The following is a 13,249-nucleotide window of genomic DNA, read 5'->3' as shown; positions in this document are numbered from 1 at the left end:
AGCGATGCTTTTCCTAAGCGGAGCTCTGTGTCCTCGGAGGGAGCTGAGTCTTCCAGCCGCCCAGCCTCTGGAGGGCTGCCTCCGATTGGAGCTGCCGTCGCTGGCAGCCCGCAGCCCTGCCTCGCCTTCTTGCTGTCTTTCTAGTCCCCATTACCCTTTCCTCTCCTATTCGGGAGGGCTTTATCCCGGCCACAAGGCAGCCTCCCTTCCCGCCTGTGGCTCCCTGGCCTCTGTCACGGGAGGGGAAGTTTTAGCAGTGTCCTGGCGATGGCGCGGACCCAGGCTGCGGCGCCGAGACCCGGCCGCTCGTCCGCCCCGCACAGCGACCCCCGCAGGCCGCTGCGGGCACAGCGCCCGCTCCCGCTGCCCGCGCTGCAGCAGGAATCCTTCCCTCGTACTCCTTGCAGCTGGAGCGCCGCGGGACAGCGGGATCGTGCCCTTCTTGGACCATATTTTTCCTTACACCGTGTGCTCGAAGGTCGAGGGTACAAGAGATTCCGCGCCCCTACTGCTCAACCCCCCGACATGGACAAACACCCCCTCACCCACCCACCTTTCAGGTGTCGGCAGGTGGATGCTGCTGTGTGAAGCTTTTGAATGTATTTTTTCAGCTTGTGCACAGATTGTTTTCTGCCATATTAGGCCTAAATGTAAGAAATAGGTGTGATTCGTGCTGATAAAATCGAAACAGTAATCAATATTGATACAGTAATTAATATTTAGAAATAATAAGATAGTTAAAGGTGTAATGCCAAGAAAGAAAGGGCGAGGAGAGGCTCCCCCCTTTTTCCTGCAGATGTTCAGAACAGGAAGAAGAAAGAGATAACTATTACTAAATTTAGTTGGAAGAAGAGGAGAATTTGGTTGGACATCCAGGAAAATGTTAATTGTATGAGATTTATTGCTTTGATGCTAGAACATAATATTGGCTTGTATGATATTAGCTTTGGCTTACATTATACCAGCTTGGTGCACATGTGGAATCCAAAAGGTGAATCAAAGGACATCGAGGAAGAGGAGAGGCCTTTATCAAAAACAACCCCCAAAAAATGGTGAGACCACCTAAAAAAATGGTGAAGCATGCATAGTAAAGGTAATACTGAGGGTGAAAATACAAGTGTGACGAATCGAAAATGGGAGGAGGTGGTGATGATGTACAGTATAAAAAGGGGAATTTTTATACTGATGTACAGTATAAAAAGATGGTGATGATGTACAGTATAAAAAATTTTGGGCTTGGCAGTTCATACGTGAGGGGACAGGGGTCAAGCCCTGCACTCCGTACCCCACACTACCCCGCGCGGTTATTTTTGCTTATGCGCTATCATAAGAACCAAGTTATCCCTTATCATAACCAAATTATGTTGTCAATATTTTGAGTGTATTCAATTTTATATACTTTTAAGCTACTTCATTAAAATTGCTGCTACATTTAATTTTGTTTGGTTTTTTTTATGATGGGATAACTGGGCAAATATAACACAAATATGTGTAGGAACATCTATATCGGCCTCTGTATTTTCCTATGCTATTTATAGGACAAACATTGCCATGAAGGACAGGCGAGCAATGTGAATGTATTGTAAATGTCATTGTGTCTCTTTTTCCTCTTTTAAGTCCTTGTTCCTTCCTGTGTCCCCTCTTTCACATGACTGCTGCAAGGGAATGCTGGGGAAGTGATTGGAGTGTGGGCTTGGAGTCACCCTCAGTCCTGGATTCTGCACCAGGAGCTACAGCCACCACGACTGGTGGTGTAAGTCTGACTCCAAAACATGCTGTCCAGTGCCATCTGAAAGGCACCACGGCCGGGCCCTTGTCCTCTGCTGAGCCATCAGAGTCACTCAGTAGGCACCATAAGGCACAGGCTGGGATTCCTTGTCACTCAGCCTTTTCCCAAGGCTGAACATCACTGTGACTGAGTGAGCACCTGGGGGACTGCTGAGACTGTCATTTCAGAAAACCTACAGTGTTGTGCTTTGTTGAGGACCGTGCTGCTGGAGGTGGGGTATCTCAGCACAGCAGTTCCTCAGTCTGGTACCTGTGATAAACAGCTATCAGACAGGCTGCTGGATTCTGCAAGTGAAGAAACACATCAGTTATGTGCTTCTACAGAGCAAGGGCTGGGGTGTTTATGTCCCATAGTCCCATTTTTCATGGATGACCACTTTCTTTTCAATTAATGAAGTTTTGAACACATATTTTAGTATTTCTTGGAATTTCTGGGGTTAGTTAATAGTTTGTTTTTTTTTTTTTTTTTTTTTACTCTCGTTCATGCTACAAATATGTCTCTTTCATGCTACAAATGCTCCAGTTGAGCCTGGAGCCAAAAACTCTGCAGAACTGTTAAATTCATAATGAAGTCCAAAGCACTGGAAGGTCTAAAATTCCTTTGACAAATAATGGTGCGAGAGAAACATAATAGAAAAAAAAATCTAACTAGTATTACCCATTAAAATACATAAATAATTTGTGAAGGGTCTTTAACATATAACCAATGTAAATGTCTTCCTCACAGTCTCAAATGGTGAGCAAGTCTATAGTAGTGACTGGAAGACTCAGGACATACATTCCAGGTTTGGCTGTGGCTGCTAGTTGCAGGCCACCTTCAGAACTAAAGTATTTATTAAATATTTAAAATTGGGGTTAATATAAAAGCAAATTCTTGCATTAAAAACAAACAACAAAAGACATATACATAATGGCAGTAGAAAATGAAATGGCGTATTTCCATATGTAGAGAACCTATTAAAAAAAGGATGTGTAACAAAAAGTACTTCTTTTATTGCTGAGCAAACATGCGTAATAGCTTCTACTGGATCTACTGGTTGAAGATGCAGCTACTCTGACAGTCTGCAAGAGGAGGAGGTAATTCCAGATCTGGAGCAGAGGACACCCAGCTGGAAGCTCTCTCCAGCTGAGGCCCTGGAATGCTGGGGCACATCCTGGAACGGCAGCTTCTGAATCCATCGGCGCAGATCCTTCAGGGTAAAACATCGACGTAATCGCCGCTGTCATCAGCTTCTGTGAAGTAATCAATACAAACAAAAAATATAACATTGCAAAGCGCTCTTCTGAAAGGCTGTGGGAAGCTGTACGTCCTGTGGCAGGGCAGATATCAGTAACTCAGTTTGGTTTCTCAGTGTGCTATTGCATTGCCAACGTTTAGGCCCCCTCTCCTATGGACTGGATTCTCCAGGAAAAGGCAAAGCCTGCATTGCCTTTTCTGAGCCAGCAAGCACTGCTGTAAACAGTTGTATTCACATGATACCCCCTCCATCCTGAGGAACAGTCAAATGTCAGAAATCATCCATTCTTGGTAAGTCAAATCAGTAGCTGAGATGCCTGTGAGCCTGTGACTCTCATAATGCATTCCTTGTTCTGTAAATAAATACCCAAGAGACAAGTTCTCATCCCAACTAAAGGAGGAGAGCCTGAAAAATCCTGTTCTCTCTTACACTTTGTAAGATTTATTACGGTTTTTGAGAAGCCAGTGAAAAGGCAGAAATTCAATGCTTGTAACTCAAAGATCCACTATGGAAACCTATTGCTGTTCAAGCAGCTGCCCTCAGAAAAGCTGTTCCTAGGCTGGAAAACAAAGCTCAAATATCTCCAACCACCAGGATTGTGACCTCAGTCCCTTGAGGTCTTCCACTGGTTGCGCTGGAATGCTCAGTCCCACGTGTGCAGCAAAGCCAGCTGCTGGTAGCATGTGAGAGACGTGCTTGCTTTAGGCAAAAAAAAAGTGCCAAAACACAGGCACTGCTGTACTTTGGGCAGTGCCTGTGTTTTGGAGAGCATGACATTTACATAAGCCCCTGCTATGGGCATGCAGCCTGAGAGGGAAGTTTGGAATGCTGTATAAGTGAAATTTAAATAAAAATGTAATAAAAACAATTCCAAAGTAGCTTGATTATTTCTAAAAAGCCTCCAAATATAGGTAGGAAGACTACCTATATTTTTACATTGAAACAAAAGGGCTTGTTTTCCTCCCTGTGATTCCAGATGAGGACACTGTTCATCTTCTAGAAAAATTCCTATTGCAGGACCAAAATTAAAATAAGTATGACATCTGATTCTTCCTAAAAGCATATCCATGTTACTGCAATATTTTCCGTCTGCCTGCAACAGCAATGATAAGAAACCATAACAACGTTTTAGAGTAAAATGTGGCAAATTTACTGTGTGATGCAGGTGACAAGGTAAAGTTGATGACATGGGAAATGTGTCTCTGTGGCTTTCCCTCAGCAAGGTTGCTGGGGCTCAGCCCCCAAAATTGCAGCAGTGCACGCAGAGCTGGGAGAGCTTGGCCAGAGCGGTTGCACAGCTCTTGTATGTGAAACCTCAGTGACTGCAGCACAGAGAGGCTGTCTGTCAGAGACTGAAATAGTTCATGCCTCAAACTTTGACATAAAGTTCTGCTCATTGTAACAAAAACTGTATAAAGAAGATACAACCAAAGAAGCCTCCCTGAAGTTGCCTGACTGGAACTTTGGACTGAAAAGTAGTTTGACTGATATTATATAAAGGAAAACCCATTCTTCAATCACCTGAAACAAACAAGTAAACAAGGAAAAGAGTGCGAGCCAAACGCAGAAGCCGTACTGAGAATCATCACTTTGAGGTGAGGGAGGCCGTAGCCCTCAGACCCCTTTTCTGGGAGGAGGTTTGCACAGATTTCTCCCGCAGCCAAGGTGGGGGGAGGAAGTTTTGGCATGTTGTAACCTCTGCGCATTCTCCCTTTCACAACCTGGCTATGGAACCCGCAACCTTGGGAAGGCCACATCCACGGGCATTCACCTGAGAGGCTGCTGAGGGAGTGCCTGAATCCATCAAAGACTCCCTGAAGTGCCCCCAGAGTTGTTCCTGAAGCCTTGCATCACAAGACAGCACGTGATACAAAAATCCGAGAGCCTGTTGTAAGAGACAATGGCAAACTCCCCCCTGCCCCCGGGAGGTGCCTGGGTTTTCCTACCTAGCCTGAGTGTATGTTAAGCCATTGGATTCTGTGCATTCTGGGGAGACCTTCACCACCGAGATGAGCGGCTGAGAGGATCAAAGAAACATTGTAGGGATTCATGGAGTGGTGATACTTTGTCACTCCTTCTGTCCCCCCACCCTCTTTCTCCTTTCTCTTCTTTTTACACTCCTTTTTCTCACTCTCCCTCTCATATTTACTATAAAATAAAATTCATACTGTTGTCACTGGCATGTGGTCTCATTTGCTCCTTAATTTGGGCAGAGGCATTTCTAATAACTTTAATAACTGGATCATAACGCTGCCCCACACCACCGTGCTGAGATGCTGTTGGGCATGAGATACAAATCACAGGGCAGGGTGGAGACTCCAAAGTTCTGTTTGCTTTATGATACCTGTACTTAACAAAAGGATTTCCCTTACTCACGTGTGTCCTGGCTGGAGCTCTCAGCACACTCTGCCAGAGGTCATGGAACAGCCTCAGGGTTATTTTGCAGCCCATGGCCTGATGGATGCTGCAGCTCAGTGTTGTACAGAAGGAACATGAAGAATGGTGTGAGGGATACTAGCAAGTTATCAACAGTATCTGCAGTCATGCTTCTCAAAACAAGGATGTAAGGATGACATGGGGCTATACAACACAAGCTTTATGAGAACATCTGTCTTTATGGTATCCATTTGCATAATTCTGTCAGGTAGAAGCATCATATCCTCATCCTACACCTGGGACTCATGAGCATAAATTAGCAGAAAGCAATGAGAGGCTGAATTCTGGTTCCAAAGCTGGGACCCTGAGCACAAGGCTATACGCTTATCACTTAGTCATGTTTGAATACAAATCACAAGCTGGCTTGCTTGCCTGCCCATCTTAGAACTAACTGAGTAAGGTTTTGATATAAAAATATCTTAGAACCTGGACAATGAAGGTAAAGGACAGCCTCAACCCCCAAGTGCAAGGGCCTGGTACCTTGGCAGAAGCACATTGGGTAAAACTGGTTCTCAGTCTTCTCCAGCCTAGAAGCATCAACATGCATGAACAAGAGAGCTGGAGGCAGCTTTTTTTCATCATTGTGTATCTCTAGTAATTTTAATTTGTTCATTTGTAGTGGGTGAAGGTAAGTAACCTGTGAGCTAAGAATAACCATTTCAGTGAACATAAGAGAGAAGGGAGGATGTAAAACTTCTGTCCATGCAAAAGAAAGTTTAGCAAGTATTCACCACAAACTTGTCAATGCTGTCATCTTTAAAAAACCCACAAAGGCAGGGCTAAGTTTCTCACCATCATAAATATTGTCCATTCCTGACTTGAACCTCTGGCTTCTTTGCAAGGCCTTTGGTTTCTTCACTGGGTAGCGGAGGTTTATTATCAGTCCTTGATTTGGCTTTTCAAAAGCGTATATTAAGTCCTTTAATGTTTTGAAGGTCCTCTCTGGAACACCTTCAGAAGTCTGTAAGGAAAGAATAACAAAATGTGTTTGCAAGTTCCCTTCACAGCGAGTCCCCTAAATGAAAAGGATGATAAGTTGCTTCTTATTTACCAAGGAGCTGTTTTGTAAACAGGTTTGGTGACAGAATATTGCACTGTCCTTAAAACACTAGAGACACCTGTTTGGAGCCATGGTTATGGCATTAAAAGTAACCTCCCTCACTATCTTTTTTTTTTTTTTTTTTTAAAGAACATCAGTTAAATTATTGGTATAGTTGTGTGCTGCAGCAACCCACTACAGCAGAGTGTTGACGAGTGACAGCATTACACACTGCACTCTGGTCTGAGAGCAAAAGTTTAGGGATAACATATTTAATTCTCACTTAAAATGCTGCCTTTAAATAACTAGGTGACAAACAGAACTCAAATTTTTACGAAATATCAGCATTGGGAAGCAAAGGCCGTGTGCAAAAAACTGTTCTTCAAGTGTGGGTCCACATGACAGGACTGAACTGCTCCTGCAGCTCAGCCCTGCAGGGATCTGTGCATGGACTTTGCAGTGCTGTGACTTCAGGGCAGTGACAGACAGTGAGCAGCCTACTAGTAGTCATTAAAAGAGAACAGGACTTTGGTTTCACTAACAAAGAAACGTATTTATTTTCTTTGGTTTTTCTGCATCCTTCATCTTCCATTCAGCCCTGGATGGACTGGGTGCCAATGCCTATGTGTACTGGGTCTGGCTGGGATGAGTTAACTTCCTTCATAGCAGCCTACATAGTGCTGTGCTCTGCATTTGACTGAAACAGTGCTGTTAACACAGCCACATTTTGGCTGTTGCTGAACAGTGCTCGTGCAGTGTCACCATGATATTTTCTGAAAAATCCCTTCGCCAGTATTTCTTCTCCTGGAAAGCTGAGAGGCCTCATAGAGGAATGAAAACAATAATTATCTGATTGCTGCTCCTGTGTTTTGCTGCTTTGGAATGTGGTCTGGAGATCGTTTACCAACAGGTGCGTGTTTGATTGGTTCCATGTGAATTGTTTTAACTTAATGACCAATCACCATCAGCTGTGTTGGACTCTGAGGAGTCAGTCACGAGTTTTTATTATTAATTCTTGTTAAGCCTTCTATCTGTATCCTTTCTCTATAGTTTAGTATAGTATTCTTTTAATGTAATATATATCATAATATAATAAATCAGCCTTCTGAGACCATGGAGTCAGATTCACTCATCTCTCACCTCGTCCTGGGGACCCCTCACAAAGACCACAGTGCAGCACCAAGGGACCCCTCACAAAGACCACAGCGCAGCACTAAGGATGTCTTTCTTGCACTTGGTTCCCCTGGGGAGTAGGCTGGGGGTGTGCAAGATGCTGGCTGTCCCATCTTACCCCATCTGACACTGTACTCAGCAATAAAAGCATAGGGAAAGGGGGTACGTCTGTGGTTATGTGTGTGCTGAGGCCTCACTTTTCAGGAGGTCACTAAATATCTGCCTCCTGATGGGAAAGAGTTGCTAAACTTCTTCTTTGCTTGTGTGCACAACTTTGCTTTACCTCTTAACCCACTACACTGTATTTTATCCGGTCCAGGAGTTTCCTCACTTTTGCTCTTTGTGTTATCTTCCATCAACCCTGTCGTATAAACCCTATGGATTTTTTAAAATCTATGATCATAGACTAAAATGATAATAGATTGAAATTACCATTGATCGTAGATGAATCTAAGATATTTTAATTTATGATTTTTTAAAAAATCTATGATCATTAATTCAATCTTTAAAGATGCAATGAGAGTTACTCACCTGTATTCTAAAATACCCTTGGTGTTCTCTGAAGATACGGTAAGTGTAGATAAGGTCCTCAAAGCTGTGAAAATCATTGTATACATAACACATCACATTAACAAAGTGGATATATCTGCAAACAGTATTAATGACATGAGAAGTGCAGTAAAATTGAATGAGGCAGAGACAGGAAAGCAAAAGACAAGAGATCCTAGAGATTACAACATGAGTGAAGGTTTAATATCTTGAAATACAAGATTACTTTGACCAGGAGTTTCAAAGAACATATGAACTAAGCCTAACAGAGGCCTTTAACAAGCATAATTTCATTCCACAGACATCACCTCTTCTCATCTCTCTCTTATCTTCCTCACTGCTCTAACCTTCATTTTGCATTTCTGTCACAAGAAGGTTGTTGAATTCTTGGAGAGATGTAGGCAGAAAATGGCCTCCAGTCACCAGCACCCAGAAAATGACTCTATGGCTCCTACTTCTGAGAATAATATTCTTCCTTTGCATTTCCCAAGGTTTTAGTCATTGTTATTTTTGATAGTAAGCAGGTGTGTGAACACTGAGGCTACTGATGTCTTTGGATATACTTTGTCAACAGAAATAAAAGCTTTATCAGATACCACAGTAGCAGCAATTCAGGAGGTGGACTAGAGATTGTGACTGTGATCAAAAAAGGTAGCAGAGTTGCAAGAAAATATACATCACAAATAAGTGAGGAGGTTGAGGAGATGGGGGAGCAGCACTTGAAAACAAGTTTTTTTAACTCTTGTGCCTGTTCATCAGGAGGACTTCAGCTGTGGCTATGTGAAGTGAACTGTCATGAGAAGGAGAATCTTGGGGCAGAAACCTGGCTGAGGGCACTTGAACAGAAGTGAAGTGTTACTGAAAATAAGCTACTTTGTTCTGCAAAAAAGTTACTATGCACTAAAATCAGAATAAAGCTTTCAGTTATAACAGGTTTAATTTAATTCAAAAAGTGGTATCACAGGGATGCATATTTTGGTTTTTGTCGTCTTGAGATACCTGTGGAAATATACATGTTCCTTGCTGAAAAGTACTTTTACCAATGTGAGTGCTTACAGAGACAGAGAAGTGAGAAAAACAAATACCAAGAACTGATAATTTTTGAAACTTCTTCTTTACTGATCAACTAAATATTAAAACGTTTCTGCCTGGATATTATTTAGGTACTGTAATTCTTACTAAATTAACATGAAACTACCATTAAAATGGAAACTTCTGTCTCCTCATTAACTACTAATGCTTACCAAGAGCTAGTAAATGGTACAAATAAACAAATGTTTGGTCTGGAAGAAAAGCGAGGTGAGAGGGAAAATGGCATGTTGAACAGTAAGGAGCAAAACCAGTAGGTCTGAACTGAAGTGCTGTCAGCCACCTGGGATAATTCTAGATGAGACAGGGCACCTTGCCTGATTAGAGGAGAGATGCATTTGAACTGGTCACACCATTCTGCCTCCCAGGTCCTCCATGGGAATGCACTCCCCCCATATCCCAGCAGAAAAGGACAAGAAAGTTTGTTTGTTTGCTGTAGCCAGTGGATCAGTGTCTCTGCCCACAGATCAGTTAATTTGAGAAGGGTTTATCAGTTAGCACATAAACCATGTTAGGTGCTAAACAAGGTGTTGAAATGCTAATTCAAAAGCTGCCTTTCAACATCACTAAGAGTTTCAGTGTTGGTTGCCCACAGTTTCAGGGCAGTTTGCCTGGTGAACCACTGCCAGGCAGCTGCGTTTCTGGGGCAATTCTCAGCCAGTGCACTAATACTATCCCATGTGCTGTCTGAACACAAGCCTTGCTCTGACCTGTGCAAGCCACCATCTGTGTACCACTGCTGCCACTCTTGCAGTTTAACTATGGCATTTGTTCATGTCAGGATTATAGGCAAATCCACTAAATACTTCAGTTTTTATCAGCTTTTAACACTAAAACCTACAGAGGCAAACTGGAAGTCATGATGTGACAGGCCAAAGTATGTCTGCAAGACATCACAAGGCAAATCTGCTTTGCTCTTAAAAAAAGAAAAAGACAAAAGGAAAAGCAGCTGTGTTGGTGTGGCACAGAGCCTAACCCAGGTTCAACTAACACTGTCATTCTTCCTCTGTGCCATGTTCCCCATTTGTCCCTTCTGACAAGGTATGCATGTGCCTTCCCTCCCACCTCCCTGCCCTTCCCTCAGCCCCTGCATTGTATCATTCCACACCATACTGAAAGCAAGTTCCTGTAGCTCCCTTGCTGAGGGCTCTGTTTGTCCCCAACTTGCTATTTCTCTTCTACTCGTTCTGTTATTTTGCAATCTCCTTTCTTCTACCTGCCAACCCAGTAGTATTCCATTTCTCTCTCTCTTTTTCTCCCCCTCCATTGATTTATTTAATAACAAATTCATTTTTAGTGATTGATAAAAACATCTTATATTTGTTCATTAATTAGATGTGTTAAAAGGTTTTCATGTCACACTCAAACGTATCTGCAACAAGAGTGCAGAACCTCATAGGTTCAAACAAAGACCTAGATTCTAGTTTTTAAACTTTGAATGCATTATGAACAGATCAATTATATATGAAAAGAGTAAAAAGGGAAATAAAATTGCTATTCCCTACAGAAAAAGAAAATAATAAAATTTTAATTGTAGTAATTAAAGCTTTGGACTAGAAGTAGCAGTTTTCTATGCCCATCTTGTCTGTGGATTTGTCATATAAATTCAAACAGAACTTTGTAATGTCAGCCTCAGCCTATGTTCATATATCAGGTAAAATTCCTTTGAAACACAAGGATGAGTTTTTATCAGACAGAAAGTCTACAAAGAAGGAAGTGTTTTGTAACACGCCATGTCTCAACACTACTAAAATGCTTTTTACTCATCATTACAGAGGCAGTTACTTTGAGTAAGGATCTTAGCATCCTTTGGCAGGCTGACGTATTTTCTCTGGGCTCCCCTTATTGTCTGCAGAGAGAAAGCAGCCAGCATCACCAGACGATAGTTCATTTATCATCTGTTACATAAAATGGCTTTTTGGAAATGCCACCCCCTCACTTGTCACTATAAAGGACACTTAAAGCAACCAGCACTACTTGAATACATAGACACGCTCCCTTGGAGTCTGTTAATATCAGGGAAGAACTATTAATGTTAGAGAAGATGATTGTTGTCTTTAGATCCAACTGAAAGCTCGTAAAAAATCAGTATTAGGGTACTTACAAAACACAGAGACACAAGGCTCCTTCCACACTCTCACTCTCCCGTATTAAGTAGCTGCCATTCTTTTTCTTCTTGCTCAGCAGCTCTTCACAGGTTTTTCTTGTTATCTTTCCATGAAAAAATGGGAATTCCATGGGCCAAAGAAAACAAGGTAGCTTGCCTTTCAAAGCAATTCTAGAGCAAGTCAGCAGCCTGGCATGAGAAGAAACCTTGTTCCAAAGGCAGCTGCCTGTGGACATCTGAAGTTGGAGGTGCCAAGGACACACAGGAGTTCATCTGTGTTGTTTACTGAATGTCCCCCAGTGAGGTGGATTAGTTCTGCAGCTTGACAGCTCATGAGCTCCGTGGAGGCAGGAAAAGGTTGGTCTACACTGCTCACAGTCCACATCAAAAAGGAAGACACTTTTGTCACATTATACCAGCAGACTTTTGGGTTATGTATCACACCTCTAAGCTATGAAATCACTAAGTTGACACTGAGTTATAGTTACATTTTTAAGTTAACTTTTATGTTTAAAGTGTCTCAAAGCCCAGCAAATAGGGTCATTTGCTTCAGGAATAAGTCAGGACTGTATAGGGGAGGAAAAAGTTATGTAAAAGCACTCTTGTCTTTTTTCAGGTGATTTTGAGAAGAGAAAATAAATATTTGTGATATTTTAATCAGCATCAGTCATGAAGCCACAGGATGTGCCAGAAAAAAAATGGCAATTCTCTGTTCATGCAGAGGTTAAGCTATATAATAACAAAAAATAAGCTATATAATGACACAAGCTGTTTAATGGAGGAGCAGTGTGAGATGCAGGGACTGCTGTCATCTTGATCACAGAGAAAAAAAATTGTGGAAAAACCAAAGTAAATACTGATAGAACACTGTAAGCAAAACCAACCATGTTTTACATGCAGCTGTTACATTCGTGTTTTTTCTCTGACAACTTTGTACACACAAAAATCTTACATTAACATTTGTGTGTTTAACTGCATGTTGATCATGTATCACACTAAGACCATTTCCAGATGGTGTCTTAGTTAGTTCAGGAACTTGTTTATGTAGTTAGATCCTTCAGTTTCAGCTGTCTGCAGACAGCTGTACTTGGAATAAGTCTTATTTTATCTTCCAATGGGATGGGGATAGTGATATTGGGAGGGAAATATCCCTGTCTTGTAAGCATCCTTAAGACCAAACATCCTTATGTGACAAAGACTCTCCTTCTTATCAAATGCCCTTGTATTTTCCTCAGGTTAGAACTGTTTGTGGCCTTTTTTCTTCACATTGTATAAATAAACATTTTCCATGAGGTATTGTGAGGTGAATGGTTTTTCCAGAAGCCCAGCTCTGCAAATGAAGAGCAGCAGCTGCTCAGCACTGTCCTGCTTCAGGCAGGTTCTCTGCTTGTAGTGAAAAGAAGGTAGATAGGAAACAACTGCAAATTCCCCTTTCAAGAAGGTAAGAAATCGATGTTCTTCACAATTTTCTCTGAAGGTCTCATTACCTAGGTGCAGAAATATAAGACAGTAGTTTCTGTAGATCTTGCAGATCTGAATGTAGAATTTACTTAAAGTGAAACAGCAACCACGCGCTACCTGCTGTTGGCTTAGCAGTGTTTGTCTGATATAAAAAAATAACTCTGCTTGTAGTGAAAAGAAGGTAGATAGGAAACAACTGCAAATTCCCCTTTCAAGAAGGTAAGAAATCGATGTTCTTCACAATTTTCTCTGAAGGTCTCATTACCTAGGTGCAGAAATATAAGACAGTAGTTTCTGTAGATCTTGCAGATCTGAATGTAGAATTTACTTAAAGTGAAACAGCAACCACGCGCTACCTGCTGTTGGCTT

At 42.0% G+C, this 13,249-nt stretch overlaps 1 protein-coding gene across 1 annotated transcript; it reads right to left on the bottom strand.

Moving 5' to 3' along the window:
- Positions 1 to 2,980: 2,980 nt before the first annotated feature.
- Positions 2,981 to 11,655, bottom strand: SH2D1B (SH2 domain containing 1B). The gene is made up of 4 exons (XM_041422457.1): positions 11,417 to 11,655; positions 8,206 to 8,269; positions 6,255 to 6,423; positions 2,981 to 3,021 (listed from the first exon to the last, which is right to left on the bottom strand). The coding sequence occupies exons 1-4, from the start codon at positions 11,653 to 11,655 to the stop codon at positions 2,981 to 2,983; spliced, it is 513 nt and encodes a 170-aa protein (XP_041278391.1).
- Positions 11,656 to 13,249: the final 1,594 nt, after the last annotated feature.

Source organism: Onychostruthus taczanowskii, unplaced genomic scaffold, assembly GCF_017590055.1.
Source record: "Onychostruthus taczanowskii isolate IOZ18803 unplaced genomic scaffold, ASM1759005v1 scaffold73, whole genome shotgun sequence".
Taxonomy (NCBI): domain Eukaryota; kingdom Metazoa; phylum Chordata; class Aves; order Passeriformes; family Passeridae; genus Onychostruthus; species Onychostruthus taczanowskii.
This window is presented reverse-complemented; position numbering and strand designations above follow the sequence as displayed.

Excerpts from the sequence above, each read along its gene's own strand:
- SH2D1B (XM_041422457.1), bottom strand. The coding sequence starts at position 11,655 with ATGTCCACAGGCAGCTGCCTTTGGAACAAGGTTTCTTCTCATGCCAGG. Across the intron at positions 8,270-11,416 it reads GCCTTGTGTCTCTGTGTTTT|CTTTGAGGACCTTATCTACA; the intron begins GTAAGTACCCTA and ends TGATTTTCACAG. Across the intron at positions 3,022-6,254 it reads AATGGACAATATTTATGATG|AAGCTGATGACAGCGGCGAT; the intron begins GTGAGAAACTTA and ends ATTACTTCACAG.